At 43.9% G+C, this 26,471-nt stretch overlaps 1 protein-coding gene across 2 annotated transcripts in view; it reads left to right on the forward strand.

Annotated features, from left to right (window-relative positions):
- Positions 1-26,471, forward strand: part of LOC134359756 (protein crumbs homolog 2-like) — a 165,200-nt gene that overhangs the window by 58,629 nt on the left and 80,100 nt on the right. The window contains exon 2 of one of the 2 annotated variants that reach the window (XM_063073350.1): positions 21,623-22,324. In XM_063073350.1, the coding sequence (XP_062929420.1) occupies positions 21,623-22,324 (702 nt within the window). The remainder of the gene's footprint in view (positions 1-21,622; positions 22,325-26,471) is intronic. The other variant, XM_063073351.1, reaches the window with a different exon arrangement.

Here is a 26,471-nt window from a genome sequence, read left to right on the forward strand (position 1 = left end):
TCATGGGACAGGAGGTCCGGGAAGAAAGACAAGGAGGGGGGGGGACCCAGAGGATGGGCAAGAGGTATATTCAGAGGGACAGAGGAAGAAAAAGGAGAGTAAGAGGAAGAATGTGTGCATAAAAATAAATAACAGATGGGGTACGAGGGGGAGATGGGGCCTAGCGGAAGTTAGAGAAGTCGATGTTCATGCCATCAGGTTGGAGGCTACCCAGACGGAATATAAGGTGTTGTTCCTCCAACCTGAGTGTGGCTTCATCTTTACAGTAGAGGAGGCCGTGGATAGACATGTCAGAATGGGAATGGGATGTGGAATTAAAATGTGTGGCCACTGGGAGATCCTGCTTTCTCTGGCGGACAGAGCGTAGATGTTCAGCAAAGCGGTCTCCCAGTCTGCGTCGGGTCTCACCAATATATAAAAGGCCACATCGGGAGCACCGGACGCAGTATATCACCCCAGTCGACTCACAGGTGAAGGAGTGGGGAGTGGGGAGGGATCTCCCTCCTGGCACTTATCCGTGTAAGCGGAACAAGTGCTACACATGCCCTTACACTTCCTCCCTTACCACCATTCAGGGCTCCAAACAGTCCTTCCAGGTGAGGCAACACTTCACCTGTGAGTCAGCTGGTGTGATATACTGCATCCGGTGCTCCCGATGTGGCCTTTTATATATTGACGAGACCCGACGCAGACTGGGAGACCGCTTTGCTGAACATCTACGCTCTGTCCGCCAGAGAAAGCAGGATCTCCCAGTGGCCACACATTTTAATTCCACATCCCATTCCCATTCTGACATGTCTATCCATGGCCTCCTCCACTGTAAAGATGAAGCCACACTCAGGTTGGAGGAACAACACCTTATATTCCGTCTGGGTAGCCTCCAACCTGATGGCATGAACATCGACTTCTCTAACTTCCGCTAGGCCCCATCTCCCCCTCGTACCCCATCTGTTACTTATTTTTATGCACACATTCTTTCTCTCACTCTCCTTTTTCTCCCTCTGTCCCTCTGAATATACCTCTTGCCCATCCTCTGGGTCCCCCCCCCTTGTCTTTCTTCCCGGACCTCCTGTCCCATGATCCTCTCGTATCCCCTTTTGCCTATCACCTGTCCAGCTCTTGGCTCTATCCCTCCCCCTCCTGTCTTCTCCTATCATTTTGGATCTCTCCCTCCCCCTCCAACTTTCAAATCCCTTACTCACTCTTCCTTCAGTTAGTCCTGACGACGGGTCTCGGCCTGAAACATCGACTGCACCTCTTCCTACAGATGCTGCTTGGCCTGCTGCGTTCACCAGCAACTTTGATGTGTGTTGCTTGTTAATGAGAAAGGTTAGAGTAGAATGGCCAGACTGGTTCAAGCTGACAGGTGGGCATCAATAACTCAAATAACCACACATTACAGCAGTGGTGTGCAGAAGAGAACCTCTGAATGCACAACATGTTGAACTTTGAAGTGGATGGGCTACAGCAGCAGAAGACCACAGATATACATTCATATGTGTACAGGGGGTATGTAATAAAATAGCCACTTGATTATATGCTCTGTGTTGTATGTTTTAATACTTAAACACTCTAGCTTGTAGAACCGATTAGGACAACAAAGGAATTTTAACATGTAAAAATCGCAGTTTGTACAATTTCACTCTTTTCCATTGTTTAAAGTTGGCATTACAGATACACAGTGAAGATGGTATTTTCTGAGTGCTAGACACTCCTGGCAATGGAGTTTGCAGCTCTTTTGTCGCCTGGAAAATGGATTGCTTTGCATTCTGCTGGTATTATTTTGGCAGTAATTGTTGGATAATCTAACAGAGAATAGTGAACCCCTAGAGATTCTACTGAAAACATTCATAAATTAAGCTACTTTCAGATGCCAAAGTCTTGGAAGTGGCCACACAAGAGCAGAGTTTGTTTTCCTCGGGAGGCCACAGTGAAGATCATTAGTTGCCGACTTCTTGTGAGCAAGAGTTTATGGAGTTTAGACCAGCAGTGAAAGAGGACAGTGGCCTGTTCTCTAGGCACCTGGTTCCCTCCAGGGACTTTGGTACCAGAACTTCCCATGATCCCCCAGCCCAGGACTGGAGAAGTGTACTGTACAGTCAGAGGCTTATTTAACACACCTCTTGGCTTCTCTCTTGGATAGGCATCAAAGTTACCATTGATTTATTTTGCAGAGGAGTGTGCAAATTATCCATTGTTTTGGCCAAAATGAACCTCTCATTCCATAGGTTTCCTGTCCGTATCATTCTGGGTTCAAAGTTCAAAGTAAATTTATTATTGTAGTATACATTTGTTACCATATACTGCTGTGAGATTCATTTTCTTTCAGGCATTTACAGGAAAAGAAGAAATATAATAGAACCGTATGAAAGACTGAACATAAACAGGCAAAGAGTGTCAAACGACCAACGTGCAAAAGAAGACGAACAGCAAATAAAAATAATACAGAGAACATGAGTTGCAAAGCATCCTTGGAAGTGAGTCTGTAGGTTGTAGAATCAGTTTGGAGTTGCGGTTGTTTGGTTCAGGAGCCTGTTGGAGTCCATGAGGCCACACTACGAAGGTGTCATTGACTTATCTGACGAAGCATTCGGGGCGTAAGGGCGATAAACTTAGAGCCCTCTCCTCAAAGTCCTCTGTGAAGAAGTTAGCAATAGCCAGCAACAGGGGCAATACCCTGGCCACTCTGTCTGTTTGTTCATAGTATGGCCCCTTGTAGGGGAAGTACCTCGATGTAAGGGTGTGTTCATAAAGGTCAATGGTACCTTTATCAAACCCCGGCCACAGGAGGACCAAGCTGTCTTTAAAGGGAACTCGTGTGAAATCCAGGCACTCCAACAGTTCCATGACCATCTGAATACCTTAAATCCATTAAAAGGAATGACAGAAAAACCAGGAAACTTAACAATGAGGAGGAACCTGTTGCTATCGCCTGGCTTCCCTGTATTTTAGATTACGAAGACACGTAGTCCCCTTTTATTGTCATTTAGTAATGCATGCATTAAGAAATGCCTGTCGTCCCCTGTATTTCTATGCTTTCTGGAAGGTTCACCAGGATCCTGAAGAAATACCGGATTAATACCATCCACAAGCTCGTAAGGAAGCTCAAATAACAACTTGTGCAGGTCAAAGAGGACCTGGGACTCAAGATGACTGGTGGTTACAGGATTCTCTGTGAATATGGAGTAGCGTATATCAGCCGGATATACTCATGGTGGAAACCTGCATCAAGGAGCACAGGAGGTGTATCCGTTTGGGTTACCTGAAGGAATTGGCGGTAGCAGAACATTGATTAGCAATGGCCGTAAGATTGACTTTGACTACTGTGCCACACCAATGGCTTTTGGGACCGCCTTGTGAAGGAAGCCATTGAAATAAGACTAGAGGAAAAAAAATTAACGAGGTCGAAGGTCTTGCTCTAAGTAAGAACTGGAATTCAGTTGTGAACGAGGTGGGACAGCGGAGACCTAATTGGATGAGGACTAACCAATCAGGAAGGACGGATGACGGGGGTATAAATACCACTGTACGAGATATCCCTAGGCATCTTCCCTGATAAAGATGGCAGAGTTTCTCATCGAAACATCGGTTAAAATCAACACCTGTACCCGGCTGAAATCCTGAGAAGGGTTTATTTGTCATATATGCCAGGAAAGCACTAGATCATTTTTCAACTACCCAGTGTTTAAATTATTTTGGGTTTAATTTCCATTTTCTACATGTGAATGTAAGGAGCAGGAAGAATTCATTCATAGTGTTGAGGAAGCAGGGACTGTGCAGAATTAGAGTCATGGAACACTACAGCACAGAATCAGTTCCTTTGGCCCATCTAGTCTGTGTTGAACTATTATTCTGCCTTGTGTCATTGACCTGCACCCTCACCGTAGCTCTCCATACCGCTCCCATTTCATGTACCTATCCAAGCTTCTCTTAAATGTTGAAATGAAACCCGTGTCCACCACCCACTGAACAAAGAAGTTCCCTTGAAATATTTCACCTTTTACCTTTAACTTATGACCTCTAGTTCTAGTCTCCTCCAACCTGAGGAGAAAATGGATGTTGTAACGTAAAGTTAGTTTAACTGGAAAGTACTAACTTAAACTTACATTTGTTGTGCAGAATGGATCAGGTTGGTTATGAGTAATTTGGGCCAGTATCTCCAAGCGGCATGCCTAAAATTCTTCAGTGCCACAGATTCTCTGTATGAAGAAATGCTTTGTGTTTGGAGAGCTGATTTCCTGAGTGTTGGTTTTGAATTAACAAGCTCTGGCCTTCTGATTATTCTGCACAAATAACCCTGTTTATCTGACGGACGAGGGGATTAAAGTGAAGAAAACCAAGGGTTATCTTGCTTTGGCCTGATAATCATTCTAGGCCTGGTAGTCGCTCTGATAGAAACCAGGGGCCCAACAGCAAAAGATCTGGAATATTCCTGGACTACTTTCTGTTTCTCTGGTATAAGCAGAATGAGGCAAATTATTCATCTGAAGCAGTCTTTTAGTCAATTAATTTATTATTTAACTGATTATTTAATGTCAATTTTTATGTATATTATCATCATCATCATCATATGCCGTGTCATATGATGCAGGAAATCATGGTCTGGACCATGATTGCTCTTGGCAAATTTTTCTACAGAAGTGGTTTGTCATTGCCATCTTCTGGGTAGTGTCTTCACAAGACGGGTGACCCCAGCCATTATCGCTGCTCTTCAGTGGTCACATAACCAGGACTTGTGATATGCACCAGCTGCTCATACAACCACCCACCACCTGCGTCTATATGGCTTCATGGTCGGGGTGCGGTGAGGTGGGGGAATGGTGGTCTGAGCAACTAGACCTTGCCCAGCGGAGGGAAGGAGTACCTTGCGCCTCCTTTGGTAGAGATGTAGCTCCACCCCACCAGCCTTGTTTGTTTATTTATTTGTTTTTATTTAGCTTTAATATAATTTTATTTTATTTTTATCATTTTATCCTTTCATATGACACAGCACATGATGACAATGATCTATTTCCCCTACTTATTTGTTATTATTTATTTATTTTATTTAGAGATACAGCACCCTTCCCACACAAGTTTGTTCTGCCCAGTTACACCCATGTGACCAATTAATCTAGTGACCGATGTCTTTGGAATGTGGGAGGGAAGTGGAGCACCTGGAGTAAACCTGTGGAGTTCGAGAGAGAATATTCAAACTCTTTACAGACAGCGCTGGAACTGAGCCGGGTCGCGGGCACTGTAATAGTGTTACGCTAAACCTGCCGCTCAGAAAAAAAAGCAGATCTCCAAATATCTAAAAGCAGAACTGTAAATCTGGAATGAAAATCACGGGATGACTGAAATACTCAGCAGGTCGGTCAGCATTTGTGGAGAGCGAAACAGAGTTAACGCTTGCGATTAAAAAGTCTTTCTTTAAGCAGTTCCTGGACAGGCAGCTAGCTGGGCACTTGACATGTACTGAGCCGTGCAGCTTGTGCACACACAAAAAAAGCAGAACATAAACATTTTGCAAACTGTGGCGTCAGCAAAATTAGAGTCCAAAGCAGAACAGATGAACCTGTAACAAATATCAGGAAAGATTGCACAGAGGTGTAGTCGCTGCAGTGGAGTGTCACAGCTTGAATCAGTGAACAACTGGCTATAACTATTTGTAAACACTATTTTCAAACCACAACCACATCACCAAACTGTGCATTCTAGCTAAATTAAAATCAGTTTCTCTGTTGCAAGTCTGAAAAGGTGCCTTGCGTCTGTTGCTGTTCCAATGGCAGCAAGCTGTCCAGGTGGAAATAAATGAGATTCTGGAAACTAGAGGTAATAAAACACAGTTTCTTTTGTATTTCCTTTAATATCTCTGCTGCTGGGACCAAACCACAGCATAAAGTTCACCATCACACATGAAACCGGCCCAGTGGCTGCTAGGAGTTGTGTTTGCTGAGGCCGGACATAGCAGGCAAAGGCTATTGAATGTCTTCCAAATTAACTACCTCTGTAAAGTCACTTAAATGCTACAAGAGTAAAGTTTAGGTTGGCACAGTAGCAGAATGCTTTACAGAGCAGCGAACGGGGTTCAATTCTTGCTGCTCTTTGTAAGTAATCTGTATGTTCTCCCCGTAAGCGTGAGGGTCTCCTCCAGGTGCATTTTAACACTTGTGGGCTGGCCACAACACATCTCTGGACTGCATTGGTCGTTGATGTACGTGCTTTGATGTTTCACGTTATGTGTCCGTGATTTGGATAACAAATCGATGATCTTGTGTATGATACAAAGATACGGGGAGGGACAGGTAGTGCTGAGAAAGCGGGGAGGCTGCAGAGGGACTTGGACCAGGGGTCCCAACCTGGAATCCACAGACCCCTTGGTTAATGGTAGGAGTCCATGGCATAAAAACGGTTGGGAACCTGTCTGAGATGGATTAGGAGAATGGGCGAAGAAGTGGCAGATGGGATACAGTGTAGGGAAGTGCGTGGTCGTGCACTTTGGGAGAAGGAATGAAGAATATTTTCTGTGCACTGCCTCGGAATACAAGAACATTTCTTTAGAAAGGAGATGAGGAGGAATTTCTTTAGCCCCGAGGGCGATGAATCTGTGGAATTCATTGCCAAGGACGGCTGGGGAGGGCAAGTCAATGGGTATACTTAAACTGGAGGTTGATAGGTTCTTGATTTGTCAGGGCGTCAAACATTATGGGGGTAAGGCAGGAGAATGGGGTTGAGAGGGAAAGTAAATCAGCCATGATGGAATGTTGGAACAGACTCAATGGGCCAAATGGCCTAATTCTTCTCCTATATCTTATAGTGTTATGTGACAAATCTAATCTTTAATTTTAAAGGCTAGATCAATAAAACTCTCAGTCCACCCCAGCACAATAAGTGTGGCAAACAATGTTCGAATTTATCCAGGAGATGTCTGCTTCTGAGTTATATTGAAGCTTCCCATTATGGGAGCTAATGAGATCCAGCACTGTAAATATTGCTTTATTATTGCTGCCTCCTTTATATTATTTTGTAAAGTGGGGGACTGCTTTGTTGAGCACCTCTGTCCCAAGCAATCAAAGCAGAACTTCATGTGGCCAAACATTTTAAATCCGATTTCCAGTCCTGTTCTGACATGTTGGTCCATGGCCTCCTCTTGTTCTTGGAGAACAGTGCGGTAAGAACAGGTGTTGTTTTCTCCTGGTAGGGATTAGTTTTTAGTTCCAAGTGCTCCTGCCGTGTTTTGTCACCCTGCAACCTTATCCTTCAATCTCTTTGAATTATGGAGGGCAGCATGTGTATAAATGTCTCTCTCCAGCAGACTTCATCATGATCATCATGACTTCAGTATTTCTACTATTTTTTAATGTTTCTTAATTGTACATATGATTTTTTTTTGTGTTCTATCGCTGAGCAGCAGTGAACCATCTGATTGGCCCATCAGAGTTCTCTTTGGGAACTAGTTAACTTGATCAGCATTTCTGATCTGGCTATTGTTCACGATTGCACTTAATAAAAAAAAAGTTGAGATCACGCTCAGGGTGGAGTTGCTTATTCTGTCTGGGTAGCCTCCAACCTGGTGGCATGAATATTGATTTCTCCTTCAAGTAAAAAAAGAATTACCTCTCCCTCTACTCACCTTCCATTTCCTACTCTTGCATTTTGCCTCTTCTCACCTACCTATCACCTCCCCAGTCCCCCCTCCTTTCAGATTCCTTCCTTTTCAGCCCACCCACCTGGCATCACCTGCCACCTAGCTACCTTCCTCCCCATCCCCCCCACCTTTTTATTCTGGTATCTTCCCCCCCCCTCCTGTTCAGCCTTGAAGAAGGGTCTTAGCCTGAAATATAGACTGTTTATTCATTTCCATAAATGTTGTCTGACCTCAGTTCCCCCAGCATTTTGTGTGTGTTGCTTTGATTTATTATTGTCTCAATACCAAGATACAGTGAAAAACTTTGAAAAAACTTCTGTAGAAGTATATTAACTGGCTGCAACAAACCTGGTATGGAAACACCAATTCCCTTGGATGGAAAATCCGACAAGAAGTGGTGGATACGGCCCAGTCCATCACGGGTAAAGCCCTTCCCTTTTACTGAGCATATCTACACGAAACCTTGTCACAGGAAAGCAGGTCCATCATCAAGGACCCCCACCATCCAGGTCACGCTCACTTCTCACTACTGCCAACAGGAAGGAGGTCCAGGAGCCTCAGGACTCACACTACCAAGTTCAAGAACAGTTATTACCCCTCAGCCATCAGGCTCTTGAACCGAAGAGGATAACTTCTCTTAACTTCACTTGCCGCATCACTGAAATGTCCCCACACACCATGGGTCACTTTCAAGGACACTTCATCTCATGTTCTCGATCTTTATTACTTATTATTATTTCTTCATTTTGTATTACACAGTTTGTTGTCTTCCGCAGTTTGAACATCCTAGTTGGGCAGTCTTTCATTGATCCTGTTACTGTTATTTTCCTATAGTTTTATTGGGTATGCCCACAAGACAGTGAATCTCAGGATCATGTAGGATGATGAATATGTCTTTTGATAATAAAGACTTTCCAGGTGCAGATCCATGGTCTTGCAAGATACAGAGAAAATGCAGTGTCTGGCCTCTGAGGTAGACTGACAGTCTCCTAGCCTATGTGAGGCCCATTCAAGAGTTTGATAAGAGTGGGATAGAAGCTGTCCGTGAGTCTGGTAGCTTGTGCTTATGGGCTTTTATATTCTCAGAAGAGTAAATGACCGGGGTTGGAGAAGTCTTTCCCAAGGCCTTTCCTCGGGAGACAGCCACTTTCCTATAGGAAGGAAGTGTAGACAGTGCTGGTGTAACGGAGGTTGGTTTGCATGACGGACTGGGCTGTGTTCACGACTCTCTGCAATTCCTTGCAGTCTTGGGCAGAGCCGCGGCTGTACCGAGCTGTGATGCATCAGATCATTCAGAATCGGCTTTAATATCACTGGCATATGTCATGAAATTTGTTGTTTTACAGCAGCGGTACATTGTAATTTATAGTATTTATTATGTATTGCAATCTGAAATATATACTCAGAAATCTGACAGCATTAGGGAAGAAACTGTTCCTGAAATGTTTTGACTTCTTCCCTTCCTTTCCAGCCCTGAAGAAGGGTCTTGTCCTCAAAGGTCGAATGTTCACTCTTTTCCATTGATGCTGCCTGGCCTGCTGAGTTCCTCCAGCATTTTGTGTGTGTTACTTTGAACTGTTGAGTTCGGGCTCCTGTACCACCTCCTTGATGGTAGCAACGAGAAGAGGGAAGTCCTGGGTGCTCAGGGTCCCTAATGGTGGATGTCATCTTGTTGAGGCATTACCTTTTGAGGATGTCCTCCACGCTGGGGAGGCGAGTGCCCATGATGGAGCTGGCTGAGTTTACAACTTTCTGCAGCTTTTTCTGATCCTGTGAAGTGCCCCTCCATATCAGGTGGTGCTGTAACCAGTTAGAATGCTCTCTGTGGTAAATCTCTGGAAGGTATCTGACTTGTGCAAACCAGGCACAGAATATTATTTAAAATATAAAAGGAAAACTTTGGGAATACCCAGCAGGTCAATCAGCACTTGTGGAGAAAGGATCAGAGTTGATGTTTCAGTTGGATAACCTTTCATGGGAACATTATAATATGTCGGCTGATGGTTTCCTTGCTCTGAGGAAATACAGACTGATAGCTACAGTAAATGGATTCCTTCATCATGCTTCAGTTTAGCTCCTGAAATTAGACTCGAATTTAACTGCAGTCTAGTTTGCTGCTTTGGGTACTGATTGATAATATACGGTGTAGTATGCAAGATCAAGGTTCAAGATAGTTTAATGTCATTTCCTGTGTATCTGCCCTGACTGGTCTCCCTCTTTTCTCGCTGCTACCATTGGGCGCGGTGGGCGCGGGTTCCGCGATGCCAGGTTCCGGAGCGATTGTTGCCCTGCAGCCACTGGGCTTCTGGACCAGCTTCGCTTGCCTCGGTACGGGCCAGGCTCCACAGCCGTGGGCTCACTTTCAGGGACTCTGCAGTTCACATTCCATCAGGTTTTGCTTACTTTTTTTTTACTCTTGACGCAATTTGTCCTCTTTTGTAAAGTGGATACGCAGCTGTCTGTGTGCCTTTTTTGTGAATTTTATTGTGTTTTCTTGCTTTTGTGAGCGGATGCATGAAACTTGTATATTGAAGCTTGAAACTCGAGGTTGTATATGATATGTATACTTTGATAATAAGTGTGAACGTTAAGAATGAGACAATTGACAGACACACGAATGTTAGAAAACTGGAGGACTACGCGGGAGGGAGAGATTAGATTGATCTTGGAGTAGGTTATAAGGTCAGCACAACATTATGGGCCAAAGGGTCTGTACTGATGTTCACTGGTTTTCCCCAGTCCTCTATTTTTTATTTTAATATTTTCATTTATTTAGCAATTCAGAGCAGGGTTGGCTCTTTGAGCCGCACTACCCAGCAGCCCCCAATAAACCCGATTAACCCTAACCTAATCATGGATCTAATGACTAATTAACCTACTCGGTATGATTGTGGGAGGAAACAAGAGCACCTGGAGGAAACCCATGCATTCCACATGGAGGATGTACAGATATTCCTTAGAGAGGAACTCTGAACTGTGATGTCCTGAGCTGTAACATGGCTCTCACCACAATCTTCTCAAGGACAACTGGGGATTGCCAATAAACAATGACCTTGGCAGCAACACTGAGATCCTGAAAGTGACTGTTTAAAAAGTTACCAAATATATTCTAATAGATTTGTCAAACATGATTTCCCTTGCAGAATTGTGCATTGATTCTGCCCTGTCATGTTTGCAATGCTTAAACTGTTTTGCTCCCATTTTTATGTCCATCCACCCAGTCAAAATTCCCAAATTACTTGTTCTCTCCTTTCTTAAATAGAGCAGGTGCCTTTGCTGTCTTCCCAACACTGGGAGCTATCCCAGAGTGCGTTGTCTCCATAGCAGCTCTTCCACAACCTCAGGATGCAAGTTTGTCAGGTCAGCCTGGTTCCTGTACCAACCTGAGGTTGGTTAACTGGTCTCCGTCGTGTCACCAGAGCATCCAGGGATATCCCACGCATTCCCTACAGATGATGCCAGGATTGAACTTTGAACTCTCATAGAACATAGAATAGTACAGCACAGTACAGGCCCTTTGGCCCACAGTGTTGTGCCAACCCTCAGACCCTGCCTCCCATATAACTCCCCACTTTAAATTCCTCATATACCTGTCTAGTAGTCTCTTAAACTTCACTAGTGTATCTGCCTCCACCACTGACTCAGGCAGTGCATTCCATACACCAACCACTCTCTGAGTAAAAAGCCTTCCTCTAATATCCTCCTTGAACTTCCCACCCCTTACCTTAAAGCCATGTCCTCTTGTATTGAGCAGTGGTGCCCTGGGGAAGAGGCACTGGCTATCCACTCTATCTATTCCTCTTATTATCTTGTACACCTCTATCATGTCTCCTCTTATCCTCCTCCTCTCCAAAGAGTAAAGCCCTAGCTCCCTTAATCTCTGATCATAATGCATACTCTCTCTAAACCAGGCAGCGTCCTGGTAAATCTCCTCTGTACCCTTTCCAATGCTTCCACATCCTTCCTATAGTGAGGTGACTAGAACTGGACACAGTACTCCAAGTGTGGCCTAACCAGAGTTTTATAGAGCTGCATCATTACATCGCGACTCTTAAACTCTATCTCTCGACTTATGAAAGCTAACACCCCATAAGCTTTCTTAACTAACCTATCCACCTGTGAGGCAACTTTCAGGGATCTGCCCTGAGCTGTAACGTGCTTCTTGCCACAACTTTCTCAAGGACATCTGGGGGTTGCCAATGAACAATGACCTTGTCAGCAGCACTGAAATCCTGAAAGTGAATTTTTAAATGTTCCCAAATACATTCTAATAGATTTGTTCCCGGAATGTGGAAGGCAGGCTGGAATTCTTGCTGTTGATCCAGATTCAAGGATGGCAAATGTCTGGTATTTCCAGCATTTTCCATGTTTATTTTAGATTTTCAGCATCTGCCCCATTTTGCGTTTGGATCCCTTACCTAAAGATTAGTTCTATTTGTCACGTGTACATTGGAACATACAGTGAAATGCATCGTTTGCGTTGATGACCACACAGATAGAATATGTGCTGGGGGCAGCCCACAAATGTCGCTGTGCTCATGCACCAGCACAGGATGTCCATAACGTATTAATCCCTACTATATGCAGTCTTTAGCCCTAACCCATAAGTCTTAGGAATGTGGGAGGAAAGCAGAACACCCAGAGGAAATCTATACGGTTATGGGGAGAATGTACAAACTCCTTAAAGACAGTGGTGGGAATTGATCCATTTTAGCTGGGGTTGTGAAACATTACACCAGCAGCAATACTGCTGTTTTGGAGTGTTGGTTGTCTGAGGCAGTTGAAAAACAGTCATAAGGTGCAGAAACAGGCCCTTCAGCACATCGTAACTTTATTCTACCTCCCTGTATTTTGTCTGCAGCCCTACGGGTATCAGATCCTCAGGAAAACATCCATGTCTTGTTTAAGTTTGAGGTGTTCTGTTTCTCCTCTACCCACCACCCTTAATTTTCCACATCTCTCCTCTACGATCAATCGTTCAATAATTCTGCCCCTCCCCCCCCCAGCCCCATGGTTTTTGACCCCACCGTTAAGGAAAGTAAATCCTTCCCTTTGGGCCCTTTGCTAAGTTGTACAAGTCAATAAAGTCTCCCTTAGGTCTTCTCTGCTCTTAAGACAACAAACTCAACCGCTTCTCCTCCCCACTGCATTTTCCAGTGTGGGTAACATCTCTACAAATCTCCTCCGCACTCTGTCCTGCGCTATCACATCTTTCCATAAACAACATTTCCAATATTGCAACCACAGCAAGATTCGCAAATGACTTCATTTTGCTACAAATCTCTTTGGAATGTCCCGAGAAAGGCTCTGTCAGCAAGTAAAGTACTTCTCGTCTTTAAGATGCTCACAACATCTCTGTTCTCTTCTCTGCCAACCAAACTGCTTCCATCTGTGCCCTCTCCCACCCCTGCGGTGAGGAATCCTGAAAGAGTTAGGCCTGAAAGGTTAAAATAACTTCCATTGTCCTGCAAAACTGATCCGAGGCATTTGGTGACACTGGACTGTGTCACAGAAGCACTTTCTCCCAAAGTGGTTTGATTGTACGATCTGGAAGCTAATTAAAAAAGGCCATTTTTTGGTTTTAGCTTCCACGTTTTTAATGGGAAAAAGTTTTTATATTTAATATGAATTAAATTGAGTATTAGAGACATTTTCAAGAAACATTTGTGACTTGAAAACGTGTAATTTGCCTGATCAAGCCTTTTTAAAATATCTCTGGTAAGCAGAAACAAATCCTATTCTGCTGCGTGTATTTTATTGAACTCAGCAGTTCTGTCTGTTAAATCTTCCCAAACTGGTCCTTCAGGATGTGCCTTAAGCACACCTCTCACTCCCTCTAATGGTGCAAGCTGTTTGGGTTGGCGTTGGGCTGCCTTACTGTTAGGGCTCTGGGGAAAATTAATGATTTTGTAATCTGTAATCATTTTTTCTTCACACATGCTCAACGTTCGCATCTTAGTACTTTGTTTATATCACTGTGCAAAACGAAAAGAACCCCAAGGCAGAGATTTTGTAAAGGAGTCAAGGTAAGACTGAGGGAATCTCAGTTAAAGTTATTTATGGACATGGTCTGGATTTTGTGATAAATAGGCCGTGTATTAGACCGTCACATGCACATAAGTTCTGCAGCGTAACTTAATAAGGAAGATGACCCAAGATCACATAATTAACTGTGTGACCATCTCCAGAAAGCGGTCTCACCCAGCTAGAGTTTCATACCTGCTGTTGTAATGCTCTGGTTTCAGCCGTCGTTCTGATGTATAAAGGCAACAGAGAACTATCAACAGATCAGATTTCTTTTAAGATAAAAGATGTGTTTTATTTGTCAGCTGTACATTGAAACATACAGTGAAATGTACAGTTTACAAAAAAAATCAAATCAGTGAGGATTGTACTGGGCAGCCTGCAAGTGTCGCCATGCTTCTGGCGTCGACATAGCATGTTCACAATTTACTAATCCTATGTAGCATAGCATGCCCACAATTTACTAATCCTAACCAGTACGTCTTTGGAATGTTGGAGGAAACCAGAGCACCCGGAGGAAACCCACGTGGTCATGGAGAGAACGTACAAACTCTTTACAGACAGAGGTGGTGATCGAACCCCGATCTTACAGCTGACACTGTAAAGTGCTGTGCAAACCTCTACACGACTGCACTGCCCAGTTTTTCTTGTACATTGAAATCTGCCATTTCTTGAGCACACAGGGACCAACACCGTTACCTGGGGGAGGGTGGTGGAATTGCAGATAGGGTGACCTATTGGTACCGGTTTATCAGTGTCACATAATCTGAGACAATGATTGCCCTTAAACTAGAATTAGGCCATTCAGCCCATCAAGTCTGCTCCGCTTTTCTGTCATGGTTGATTTATTATCCCTCTCAACCCCATTTTCCTGCCTTCTCCCCATAACCTTTCACACCCTTACTAATCAAGTTCCACTTAAAAATACTCGATGACTTGGCCTCCACAACCATCTGTGACAATGATTCCTTTCCCTCTGGCTAAAGAAACTTGTCCTAATCTCTTTTCCAAAAGGACGTTCCTGTATCTGAGGCTGTGCCCTCTGGTCCTAGACTCACTCACTATAAGAAACATTCTCTTCACATCCACTCTATCTAGTCCTTTCAACGTTTGATAGGTTTCAATGAGATCCTCCCTCGTTCTTCTAAATTCCAGCAAGTAGAGGCCCAGAGAAATCAACTGCTCCGCATTAACCCTGTCATTCCCAGGATAACTCTCGTGAACCTCTGCTCGACTCTCGCAAATGGCAGCTCATCCTGTTTTAGAAAAGGGGTCCAAAACTGCGTGCAGTGCTTTTTCCTCTTGTTTAATTGGGTTCTGAAGAACCAAGAGCAATGTTCTGATTCAGGAAAGTGCTGGATTCTCAGATCCTGGCAGTACAATGCAGGTGGATTGTTGCTGTGAAGGAGTATTAGTCAGTTATCTTGCTCAATGCTCACAAGGCCACTGATTAGTCACAGGGAGCTGTGTTTCCAGGAAAGTATCACTAAACAGATGAGCTCATTGGAAGAGAAGCACATTCCACCAAAGTGTCCCGTTATGCATGACAATGAAGCACGCAGACCATCACTCCCATTCCTGATCAAACAGTGGCTGAAAGGAGATGGGGCGGGGGGGGCGGGGGGGGAGGGGATGGGGAATGTGCGATCAAACAGATGCCCTCAGTATGCACTTAAACATTTTATTTTTATTTAGAAATACAGCAAAATAAAAGGCTCTTCATGCCCAATTAGGCCCTGGCTCTCCTCCTCTGCCATCTGCCCTACACCCCTCCCGCGGCAATTGACCCTCGCCATTCCCAACAGCCTTTGCTCCCGCCAGATTTAAAAACTTGCTCTTTACTCCATGTTCACAAATACGGTACTGTGCAAAAGTCCTAGGCACCCTAGATATGTATATCTAAGACTTTCGCACAATACTGTAAGTCTTATGGAGTCGAGTGTTCTGTAGCTTCTCACATGGCTGCACATTTGAAATGCCATAGCAGACCATGATGCAGTCAGTCAGGGCTCTTTCAGTAGGTCACCTCGTGAACCAGATGCTGAACTACTGGTATTTCTGAATCGTCAGCTGGTGGCTTTTCACAGTTTTGCTGTGTATAGCAAGAACTGGAGTTATGGTTACACAGCATTCTGTGCAGATATAATCCCTTCCAACATTTTTTTCTGTCACTGCTTTCCCTGAAGGGATTAGTTTAATTTTCACTTATAACAGGTTCTTCCAAATTTAAAGAGCAGAATTTTTTTCAGTTAATTAACCTCTGCCTTGAGCTGAAATCCCGTGCCTATTCCGTGAAATTTCAGTTACCTTGCATTTTTCTTGCTCTCATCTTCAGATCCATTCCACAGGGAAATATAAACATCGAGGTTAAAGAGTTAATGGTCATTATTCATTATCGTGGGGCCAAGAAAACTAATTGAATGTTTGTTTATGTTGATTCAGCCAAAGTTTTTGAACATGCAGCATTTAGTGAGAGTCGGATTAATTTTATTATCAAAGTATGTATATGTCACCATATCCTACTCTGAGATTTATTTTCTTTCAGGCAAGTAGCTGCTGTAATTGACAGCAGATGAAAATTCTGATAATCCGCCTTCTGACCATTCCGAAGTTCCAATAGTTTGGCTCTCTACATGTTGGTTCCCAGATTCCCTCTGACATGCTCCGACAATCACTCCAAATTGACCAGAGTCTGTTTCCTCTGCTCCCTTCTGGTTTTATTTTGAGAGCTCCCTAGATTTTCTAGAAAATTTATTATAACTCCCAAAAAGTGTTTTAAAATTGTGCTAGGGTATTAAATGGTAACATCTAATAGACTGGAAAATCTGGACTTACTTTTAAAGGCTCTTCATCTCATGTTCTCGATATTCATTGCTTTTTTTTTGTTTTGTATTCAGACAGTTTGTTGTCTTTTGCACCCTGGTTGTTTGTCCATCCTGTTGGGTACGGCCTTTTGTTGATTATTTTGTGCTTCTTGGATTTACTCTAAATGCCCGCAAGAAAACGAATTTCAGGGTAGTATATGATGACATATGTTCAAAGGTTCATTTATTATCAAAGTATACAACTCTGAAACTCTTCTCCAGATAGCCGTGAAGCCAAGGAAGAAAAGAATGCTTGCAGGATCAACAACCCCCAAATCCCTCCACCCTGCACGAAAAAAATGAACCAAAGCAGAAAGAAGGTTCACCAGATTGATTCCCGGGATGGCAGGACTTTCATATGATGAAAGACTGGATCAACTAGGCTTATACTCGCTGGAATTTAGAAGATTGAGGGGGGATCTGATTGAAACGTATAAGATCCTAAAGGGATTGGACAGGCTAGATGCAGGAAGATTGTTCCCGATGTTGGGGAAGTCCAGAACGAGGGGTCACAGTTTGAGGATAAAGGGGAAGCCTTTTAGGACCGAGATTAGGAAAAACTTCTTCACACAGAGAGTGGTGAATCTGTGGAATTCTCTGCCACAGGAAACAGTTGAGGCCAGTTCATTGGCTATATTTAAGAGGGAGTTAGATATGGCTCTTGTGGCTAAAGGGATCAGGGGGTATGGAGGGAAGGCAAGCACAGGGTTCTGAGTTGGATGATCGGCCATGATCATACTGAATGGTGGTGCAGGCTCGAAGGGCCGAATGGCCTATTCCTGCACCTATTTTCTATGTTTCTATTTTCAAAGTACATGTATGTCACCATTACAACTCTGAGATTCATTTTCTTGTGGGCATACTCAACAAGTCTATAGAAAATAACCCTAACGGAATCAGTGACTCACCACCCAGCTAGGGCATTCAACCAGAGTGCAGAACAACAAAGTGTACAAGTACAAAAAGGAAGAAATATAATAAATAAACAATAAATATCGAGAACATGAAGAGTCCTTGAAAGTGAGTCCATAGGTTGTGGGAACATTTCAATGATGGGGCAAGTGAAGTTATCCCCTCTGATTCAAGAGCCTGATGGTTGAGGGGTAATAACTGTCCCTGAACTGTTGGTATGGGTCCTGAGGTTCCTGTACCACCTTCCTGATGGCAGCAGCGAGAAGACAGCATGTCCTGGATGGTGGGGATTGCTGATGATGGATGCTGTAGATTCCTTATAGACTTGCTGAATGGTGGGGAGGGCTTTACCTGTGATGGACTGGGCCATATCCACTCTCTTTGTATAGGATTTTCTGTTCAAGGGAATTGGTGTTTTCGTACCAGGCTGTGATGCAGCCAGTCAGTATACTCTCCACTGCACAACTATAGAAGTCTGTCAAAGTTTTAGATGTCATACTGAATCTCTGTAAACTCCTAAGGAAGTAAAGGTAAATGATGTATTTCACTGTATGTTTTGATATACATGTAGCAAGTAAATCTACTCGTACCTCATGTTAAAGTCCCTCATGCCTGAAATTGCTTTCATTTCCTCTGCATTGCCTGAGGTTGAGAGCAGCAGAAAGAATTAGTTATAGCCAGAGAAATGGAAGATTTTAGAACTCGGGAAAGGAAGACCAAGAAATTGTTAAACAAAGGCAAAATAGAAACTGCAGTGCAGTGGACAGGAGGCCTCTATAACAGCAAGTCACAACTGCCCACTGGCACCAGCCTGCTCGGCTATCGAGGATATTGATACAGACAGGTGCCGGAAAAGAGCCAGTAACATCATGAAGGATCTCACCCACCCTGCTCATGGACTGTTTGTCCCACTCCCATCAGGGAGACTACATTGCATCCACACCAGAACCATCAGACACAAAAACAGTTACTTTCCCCAAGCAGCAAGGCTGAACAACACCTCCGCCCACTTCCCACTCCCTCCCCTCTCCCTTCCCCCCTTTTCCCAAGCATGACTCCCCTCTCCCTGCCCCCTTCCCACTCTCAGTCCACAATAGAAACTCATATCAGAATCAGGTTTATCATCACTCATATATGTCATGAAATTTGTTTTTTTTGTGGTAGCAGTACAGTGCAATACTTAAAATTACTACAGTACTGTGCAAAAGTCTTAGGCACCCCAGCTATACTGTATATACGTGGCTAAGACTTTTGCATAGTATCATATTTATTGTGTTATTTTAAATTGTTGTGTTCTTTATCTTTTTCAGTTTTTTTGTGCTGCATTGGATCTGGAGTAACAATTATTTTGTTCTTTACACTTGCGTACTTGAAATGACATTAAGCAATCTTGAATATCGGAGAAACATGAAGCAGAGAGTAAGAGGCTCTGTTAGACATGTAAAAAAACACTGTGGAGGCATCCCTCACAGAGAGAGGAGAATTAATAGCCGGGAATAAGGAATTGGCAGAGGACTTACACAAATATATCGTGCCTGTTCTCCTGGTTGAAGAAGCAACAAAACCTGCCAGAAATACGAGAGAACTTCAGTCCATTGAGGACGAGGAACTGAAGGAAATAAATACTAGTCAAAAAATAGCACTGGAGAAGTCAGCAAGCTTGAAAGCTGATAAATCCCAAGGACCTGATGATCTATATGCTTGCATTTTGAGCACGATGGCTATGGAGTCGGTGAACATTCTAGTTATCATCTTCCAGAATTCTATAGATTCTGGAGTACTTCCTGTTGGTTAGAAAGTGGCTAATGTGACACTTCAGAAGGAAGAGAGAGAATAGGGAACCACTGACCTGTTCAACTAATATTCAGGGCCATAGAGTCATTGTGTTACACAACTTTTGACTTCCATGCCCAATTCACTCTCTTTCAAGGACTCTACAACTCATAGTCTCACTATTATTTATTTGTTTGTTTATGTGTTTACCAGTTTGCTTATCTGCTTATTTATTTACTTATTTATTATTATTTTTGTATTTGCACGGTTTGATTTCTTTTGCTCACTGGCTGTTTATCCGTTGCCTGTGTGGCGTTTTTTATTGATGTATGTAACATTACGCACTTTGAGCACGGAAGCAAGCCCTTCGGCTCAGTTGATCCGTGCTGACCAAGGTGTCTGCCTCGGTTATGACTGTTTGCCAGTGTTAGAACACAGGAGACACACACTCAAGGTTTTAGGAGCAACTTCTTCCCCTCCCCCAACAGATTTCTGAACAAACCATGAATATTATCTCACATAAACACGAGGAATTCTGCAGATGCTGGAAATTCAAGCAACACACATCAAAGTTGCTGGTGAACGCAGCAGGCCAGGCAGCATCTCTAGGAAGAGGTACAGTCGACGTTTCGGGCCGAGACTCTTCGTCAGGACTAACTGAAGGAAGAGCTAGTAAGAGATTTGAAAGCGGGGGGGGGAGGGGGAGATCCGAAATTATACGAGAAGACAGGAGGGGGAGGGATGGAGCCAAGAGCTGGACAGGTGATTGGCAAAAGGGATATGAGAGGATCGTGGGACAGGAGGCCCAGGGAGAAGGAAAAGGGGGAAGGGGGGAAAACCCAGAGGATGGGCAAGGGGTATAGTCAGAGAGACAGAGGGAGAAAAAGGAGAGAGAGAGAAAGAATGTGTGTATATAAATAAATAACAGATGGGGTACGAGGGGGAGGTGGGGCATTAGCGGAAGTTAGAGAAGTCAATGTTCATGCCATCAGGTTGGAGGCTACCCAGACGGAATATAAGGTGTTGTTCCTCCAATATTATCTCACTATTTTCCTCTCTTTTTGCTTTACTTTTTTTTCACATTTCTTATTGTAATTTATAGCATTTTTAATGTATTGCACAGTACTGTTGCTGCAAGACAAATTTCATGACCTACAGTATTTCTGTGATATTAAACTAGATTCTGATTCAAAATGGCACAAGAAAAGGCCCTTCAGCCCACAATGTCTGTACTGGATCCCTTTTGCTTGTACATGATCCGTATCCCTTCATTCCCTGTAGGTTCATGTGTGTCCATTTGTTATGCGCCATAAACATTTGATATGGGCAATCGTGGTCTTTCCATGACCATGATTGTTCTTGGCAAGTTTTTCTATACGTTGCCTCCTTCCGGGCAGTGTCTTTACAAGACAGGTGACCCCAGCCATTATCAATACTCTTCAGAGATTGTCTGCCTGGCGTCAGTAGTCGCATAACCAGGACTTGTGATATGCACCAGCTACTCATACGAGCACCCACCACCTGCTCCCATGGCTTCACGTGACCCTGATCTGGGGTGGGGAGGGGTAGGCTAGGCAGGTGCTGCACTTTGCCCAAGGGTGACCTGTAGACTAGTGGAGGGAACGAGCACCTTTCACCTCCTTTGGTAGAGATGAATCTCCACCCTTCCACCCATGTTCATGTACCTGTCTAAAAACCTGTTGAAAGGTAGGAAAATGCAAAACTCTGTAGTGAAGGATGTAGTAACAAAAATTCTTAAAAATAATAATAAGGTTGAGCGGAAAGAAATCATGTTTGACAAATTTGCTTTTTAAGCAATTGATTGATAATATACACGGACTAATTTGAGGATGTGGCTAGTAGAATAGAAGAAGGGGAACCGAAAGCATAATGTATTTTGGGAACGTTTTTGATAAGATTCCACGCAAGAGACAAGTTGACAAGATTAACACAATAAAAAAAACTGGCAGAACTCAGCGGGTCATGAACAGTCGCCACTTTTTGGCGTGACCACTATTTGCTCCAGGCCACATGGCTGCGTGGTGACTGAAATGCTCCCACGCACATAGCCCGTGTTGCCGTGCAGCTGGAATGTTCTTTTGGTAAATGTTTTATTGAAGTGCTGCGTGGTTTTCAGACCATGTAAAAGTTTCCTGCAGAGATGGATCCACACTGCTGTAAAATTAAATAAATAAATATGTTCATGGGAGCTTTCATCTTTTTATACTTCTCTGTAGATGCCACCTGACTGGCTGAGTTCCTCCAGCATTTTGAGTATGTTCCTCTGGATTTCCAGCATCTGCAGAATCTCTTGTGTTTATAAATAATGTTTCAATTTTTAACACAGAAAATGCGAGACTGATTTCTCTGACTGAAGTTATTAATTTTAAAGCATTTGTTTTCTTTTTAAATCACACAGGTAATCTCTGTTCTACAGATGTCAATGTGTGTTTGTCAGAGCCGTGCCAGAACAATGGGATTTGTATCGCCGGTCTGGATAACTACACGTGCCAGTGTCCAGTGCATCCCGTCATCTACTTTGGAAAGAATTGTGAACTACTGCTTGATGCCTGCAGATTCCAGTTGTGTCTTAATAACGGCACCTGTCACACCTCACTGGGAAGCCTACAGTACAACTGTACCTGTTTACCTGGCTTTACAGGTACTGACTGCAGTATAGATGTAAATGAATGCGAGAGCAGCCCTTGCAAGGGGATTCATATGGATTGCGTAGATCAGGTGAATGGATATAGTTGCCTGTGTTCTCCAGGGTATGAAGGGGAAACCTGTACGACAGAGATTGATGAGTGCCTTGTCAGCTCGTGCAGGAACAATGGAACTTGCTTGGACGGGGTTGGGAGTTACGTTTGCGATTGTCAACCTGGTTACACAGGGGCCAGCTGTGAAACCGACGTCGACGAGTGTGCGTCTAGTCCGTGTTTGAACGGGGCTCTGTGTATTCAAGGGGTAAATGAATATAGATGCTTCTGTGTTCCCGGATATCAGGGATCTAACTGTGAAATTGACATCAACGAGTGCGCGTCCAGGCCGTGCAGAAACGGGGCTACGTGCGTGCATGACGTGGATCGATACTTGTGTGTCTGTCCGCTTGGCTATAAAGGTAACTCGTGACTCAAGTCCAGGGCATGCATACCTATAAGTAGAATAGTTGTCCTTCTCATTTAGATAAATTTAAGGCAACTTTTGAACAGATTCAGCAGATAAAATGTGCAGAATCTGAGAAAGAATGCACAGTGTCGAAATTGGGAGCGTGAACACAAGTTGGAATTGGGTTCGTCTCCGACGCTCGCAATTGTATTTTTGAACAATAATGTTGATTTTCCTTCCTTACAGATCCACAAGACACAGGAGCAAAATCAGCCTGTTGAGTTTGCTCTACCACTGGGTCATGGTCATGGTCATGGTCATAGTCATACTTTATTGATCCCGGGGGAAATTGGTTTTCGTTACAGTTGCACCATAAATAATTAAATAGTAATAAACCCATAAATAGTTAAATAGTAATATGTAAATTATGCCAGGAAATAAGTCCAGGACCAGCCTATTGACTCAGGGTGTCTGACCCTCCAAGGGAGGAGTTGTAAAGTTTGGTGGCCACAGGCAGGAATGACTTCCTATGACGCTCTGTGTTGCATCTCGGTGGAATGAGTCTCTGGCTGAATGTACTCCTGTGCCCACCCAGTACATTATGTAGTGGATGGGAGACATTGTCCAAGATGGCATGCAACTTGGACAGCATCCTCTTTTCAGACCCTATCATCAGGGAGTCCAGTTCCATCCCCACAACACCCCTGGCCTTACGAATGAGTTTGTTGATTCTGTTGGTGTCTGCTACCCTCAGCCTGCTGCCCCAGCACACAACAGCAAACATGATAGCACTGGCCACCACAGACTCGTAGAACATCCTCAGCATTGTCTGGCAGATGTTAAAGGACCTCAGTCTCCTCAGGAAATAGAGACGGCTCTGACCCTTCTTGTAGACAGCCTCAGTGTTCTTTGACCAGTCCAGTTTATTGTCATGGCTCAAACCCTTTCCCCTGCCTTCTCCCTCGTGTGCCTGTCCCTCAGTGATCTCACGTAGTATTATTGCTGAAGGCTGATATAGATCCAGGTGCCTTGGTTTCCTCCCACAGTCCAAAGATGTACAGGTTGGTACGGGAATTGTTCTTTGTAAATTATCCTGTAACTAGGCTCGGGCTAAATCGGGGGTTGCTGGGCAGCAAGGCTCGAAGTGCCAGAAGGGCCTGTTCCACACCGTATCTCTAAGTACAAAAACATAGAACAGTTCACAGCAATTTGCCTACTGTCACAGGAGACATAATCTCAATGGCTTTCCACGCAGTGTTGGGTCACCTGGACAATGCAATTACTGTTTATTGACTATAGCTCAGCGTTTAACACCGTCATTCCTACAGTCCTGATCGGAAAGCTGCAGAACCCGGGCCTCTGTACCTCCCTCTGCAACTGGATCCTTGACTTCCTAACCGGAAGACCACAATCTGCGCAGATTGGAAGTAACATTTTCACCTTGCTGTCAGTCAACACTGGTGTACCTCAGGGGTGTGTGCTTAGCCCACTGCTCTACTCTCTGTGTACACATAACTGTGTGGTTAGGCATAGCTCAAATACCATCTACAAATTTGTTGATGATACAACCATTCTTGGCAGAATTTCAGATGGTGATGAAAGGATGGCCAGGAGTGAGATGTACCAGTTAGTTGAGTGATGTCGAAGCAACAACCTGGCACTCAAAGTCAGTAATACGAAAGATCTGATTGTGGACTTCAGAAAGGGTAGGACGAGGGAACACACACCTTGTAGAAGAATCAGAAGTGGAGAGAGTGAGCAGTTTCAACTTCCGGGATGTCAATATCTCTGAGGACCTAAGTGGATGCAACATATTGATGCAGCTATAAAGGAGGCAAGACAGCAATTATATTTCTTTCAAAACTTGAGGAGATTTGGTTTGCCAACTAAACCAAAAACTTCTACAAATGTACTGTGGAGAGAATTCTGACTGGCTGCCTCACTGTCTGGTTGGGGTGGGGCGGGGGATGCAGGTGTACTACACATGACTGAAGTAAGTTGCAGAAACTCGTAACATTAGTCAGCTCCATCATGAGCTCTAGCTTCCAGAGTATCCAAGGCCTCTTCAGGGAGCGGTGCCTTAGGAAGGCGACAGTCATTAAGCACCCCCACCACCCAGGACATGCCCTCTTCTCATTGATACCATCAGGAAGGACGTACAGGAGCCTGAAGGCACCCACTCAACGATTCAGGAACAGCTTCTTCCCCTCTGCCATCCAATTTCTAAATGGACATTGAACCCGGGAACACTAACTCACACTCTTTTATTTGTTTTTTTTTGCATTTAATAGACTTGTACGTACTTAGTGTAGCTCAGTTTTCTCTCTATGCTACTTATCATGTATTTCATTGCACTGCTGCCGTCAAGTTAACAAAGTTTACACCCTACGCCTGTGATATTAAACCTGATCCTGACTCTGACTGTACACCACAGTACAGGACCTTTGGCCCAAGATGCTGTGACAACCTTTTAACCTACTCCAATATCGAACTAACCCTTCACTCCCACTTAGCCCTCCATTTTCAGTCATCCTTGTGCCTATCCAAGAGTCTTTTAAATGCCTGTACCAATCTGCCCCAGCCCCCGCCCTGGCAGTGCTTTCCACATAGTTTCCACTCCAAAAACCCTCTCTCTACTTTCCTCCAAACACCTTAAAGCTACGGCTCCTTGTATTAGCAGCTGGAAGGAAAGTCTCTAGCTGTCCTCTCCGTGGTAAATTTGTAAGTATGGGGAAGGGGTGGGAAGGTGAAGACTTCTCTCCTCCTCGAGCTCATGTCCACCTCCCACTTTGAACACCACAACAGCGACTACACCTGATTGGCGGATAAGCATTTTGGGATGATAAAAGGCACAACTACTTTGTTACTATGTCTGAATCAGATCAGGTTACGTTAGTTCAGAACTCCTCCCACAGACAGACGATGTAGCAGACTCTATATCACCCTGAGAAATCTCTGATTTTGAAGATTTAACCTTCAAAAGAGATCCTTGGAGTTGCCTGTTACTTTGTCTCTGTCAGCAACCTCAGTTATTCTTTCCTTTTCATAACCTTTGACCTTTAAAAACCACTAGATTCTGCGTCATTGCCCTAACAGACACTCTGCCTGTTTATTTATCATTTTAAAGGTCAAGGCAACGCGGTCTTACTCCTTTTAAACCTATACATCCGCTGCCTGTACATAAGGTACATTGATTTCTAAACTTTTATTATGGATCACGATTACACATTCTCTTTGGAGTGAAGGAGCCCGAGAGGTGAATTGATAGATAGAGTGGACAGCCGGGGACTTTCCCCAGGCGGAAATGGCTAACATGAGGGGATATAATTTTAAGATTGGAGGAAAGTAAAGGTGGGGACGTCAGATTTAGATTTCTTATGTAGAGAGTAGAACGCACTGTCAGTGTCAGGTGTGGTGGTTGAGGCAAATAAGAGACTCTTAAGAGATTTTTTAATAGGCATACAGATGAAAGAAAAAAAGTGAAAGGCTACGTAGGAGGGAAGGGTTAGATTGATCTTAGAGTAGAGTCATAGAGCCATACAGCACAGAGACAGGCCCTTTGGCCCATCTAGTCTGTGCTGAACCATTTGAACTGCAGAAGGCCCAAGGCCCTCCATAGTAGGTTATAAGATTGGCACACAACGTGGACCGAAGGGCCCTGTACTCTGCTGTAATGCTCTACCATCCATCAATGCTTCTTATTGTCTTATACACTGATATCAAATCAGATCAAGTGCTATTTATGTGGAGTCTGCACATTCCAAAAATGTGAAACCATTTGTGATAAAGATATTAGAGCCAAATTTATATACTGGGCAGCACACACAAAATGCTGGAGGAACTCAGCAGGTCAGGCAGCATCTGTGGGGGAATAAGAGTCAACATTCGGGGCGGAGACCCTTCGTCAGGGTTGTTGTGTTTACTAATTATTAGATATCCTTTAGAAAGTCTTTCTGTATCAGTTTGTGCTGCCTTCCTATTTCCCTTTGACCTTCTATGAGTAACAGTTACAGTCATAAATAGTTGGACCATGATGGAATTCATGGCCCAAAACTGGACCACAAGTTGAATGGCAATTTGACTTTTATTTTTCAAAATAAATATTTCGTCTTCAGAGATGGACAACCTTTGAAAAAGACAAAGACCTTCCTTTTGGTAGG

This window comes from Mobula hypostoma, chromosome 21 (assembly GCF_963921235.1).
Source record: "Mobula hypostoma chromosome 21, sMobHyp1.1, whole genome shotgun sequence".
Taxonomy (NCBI): domain Eukaryota; kingdom Metazoa; phylum Chordata; class Chondrichthyes; order Myliobatiformes; family Myliobatidae; genus Mobula; species Mobula hypostoma.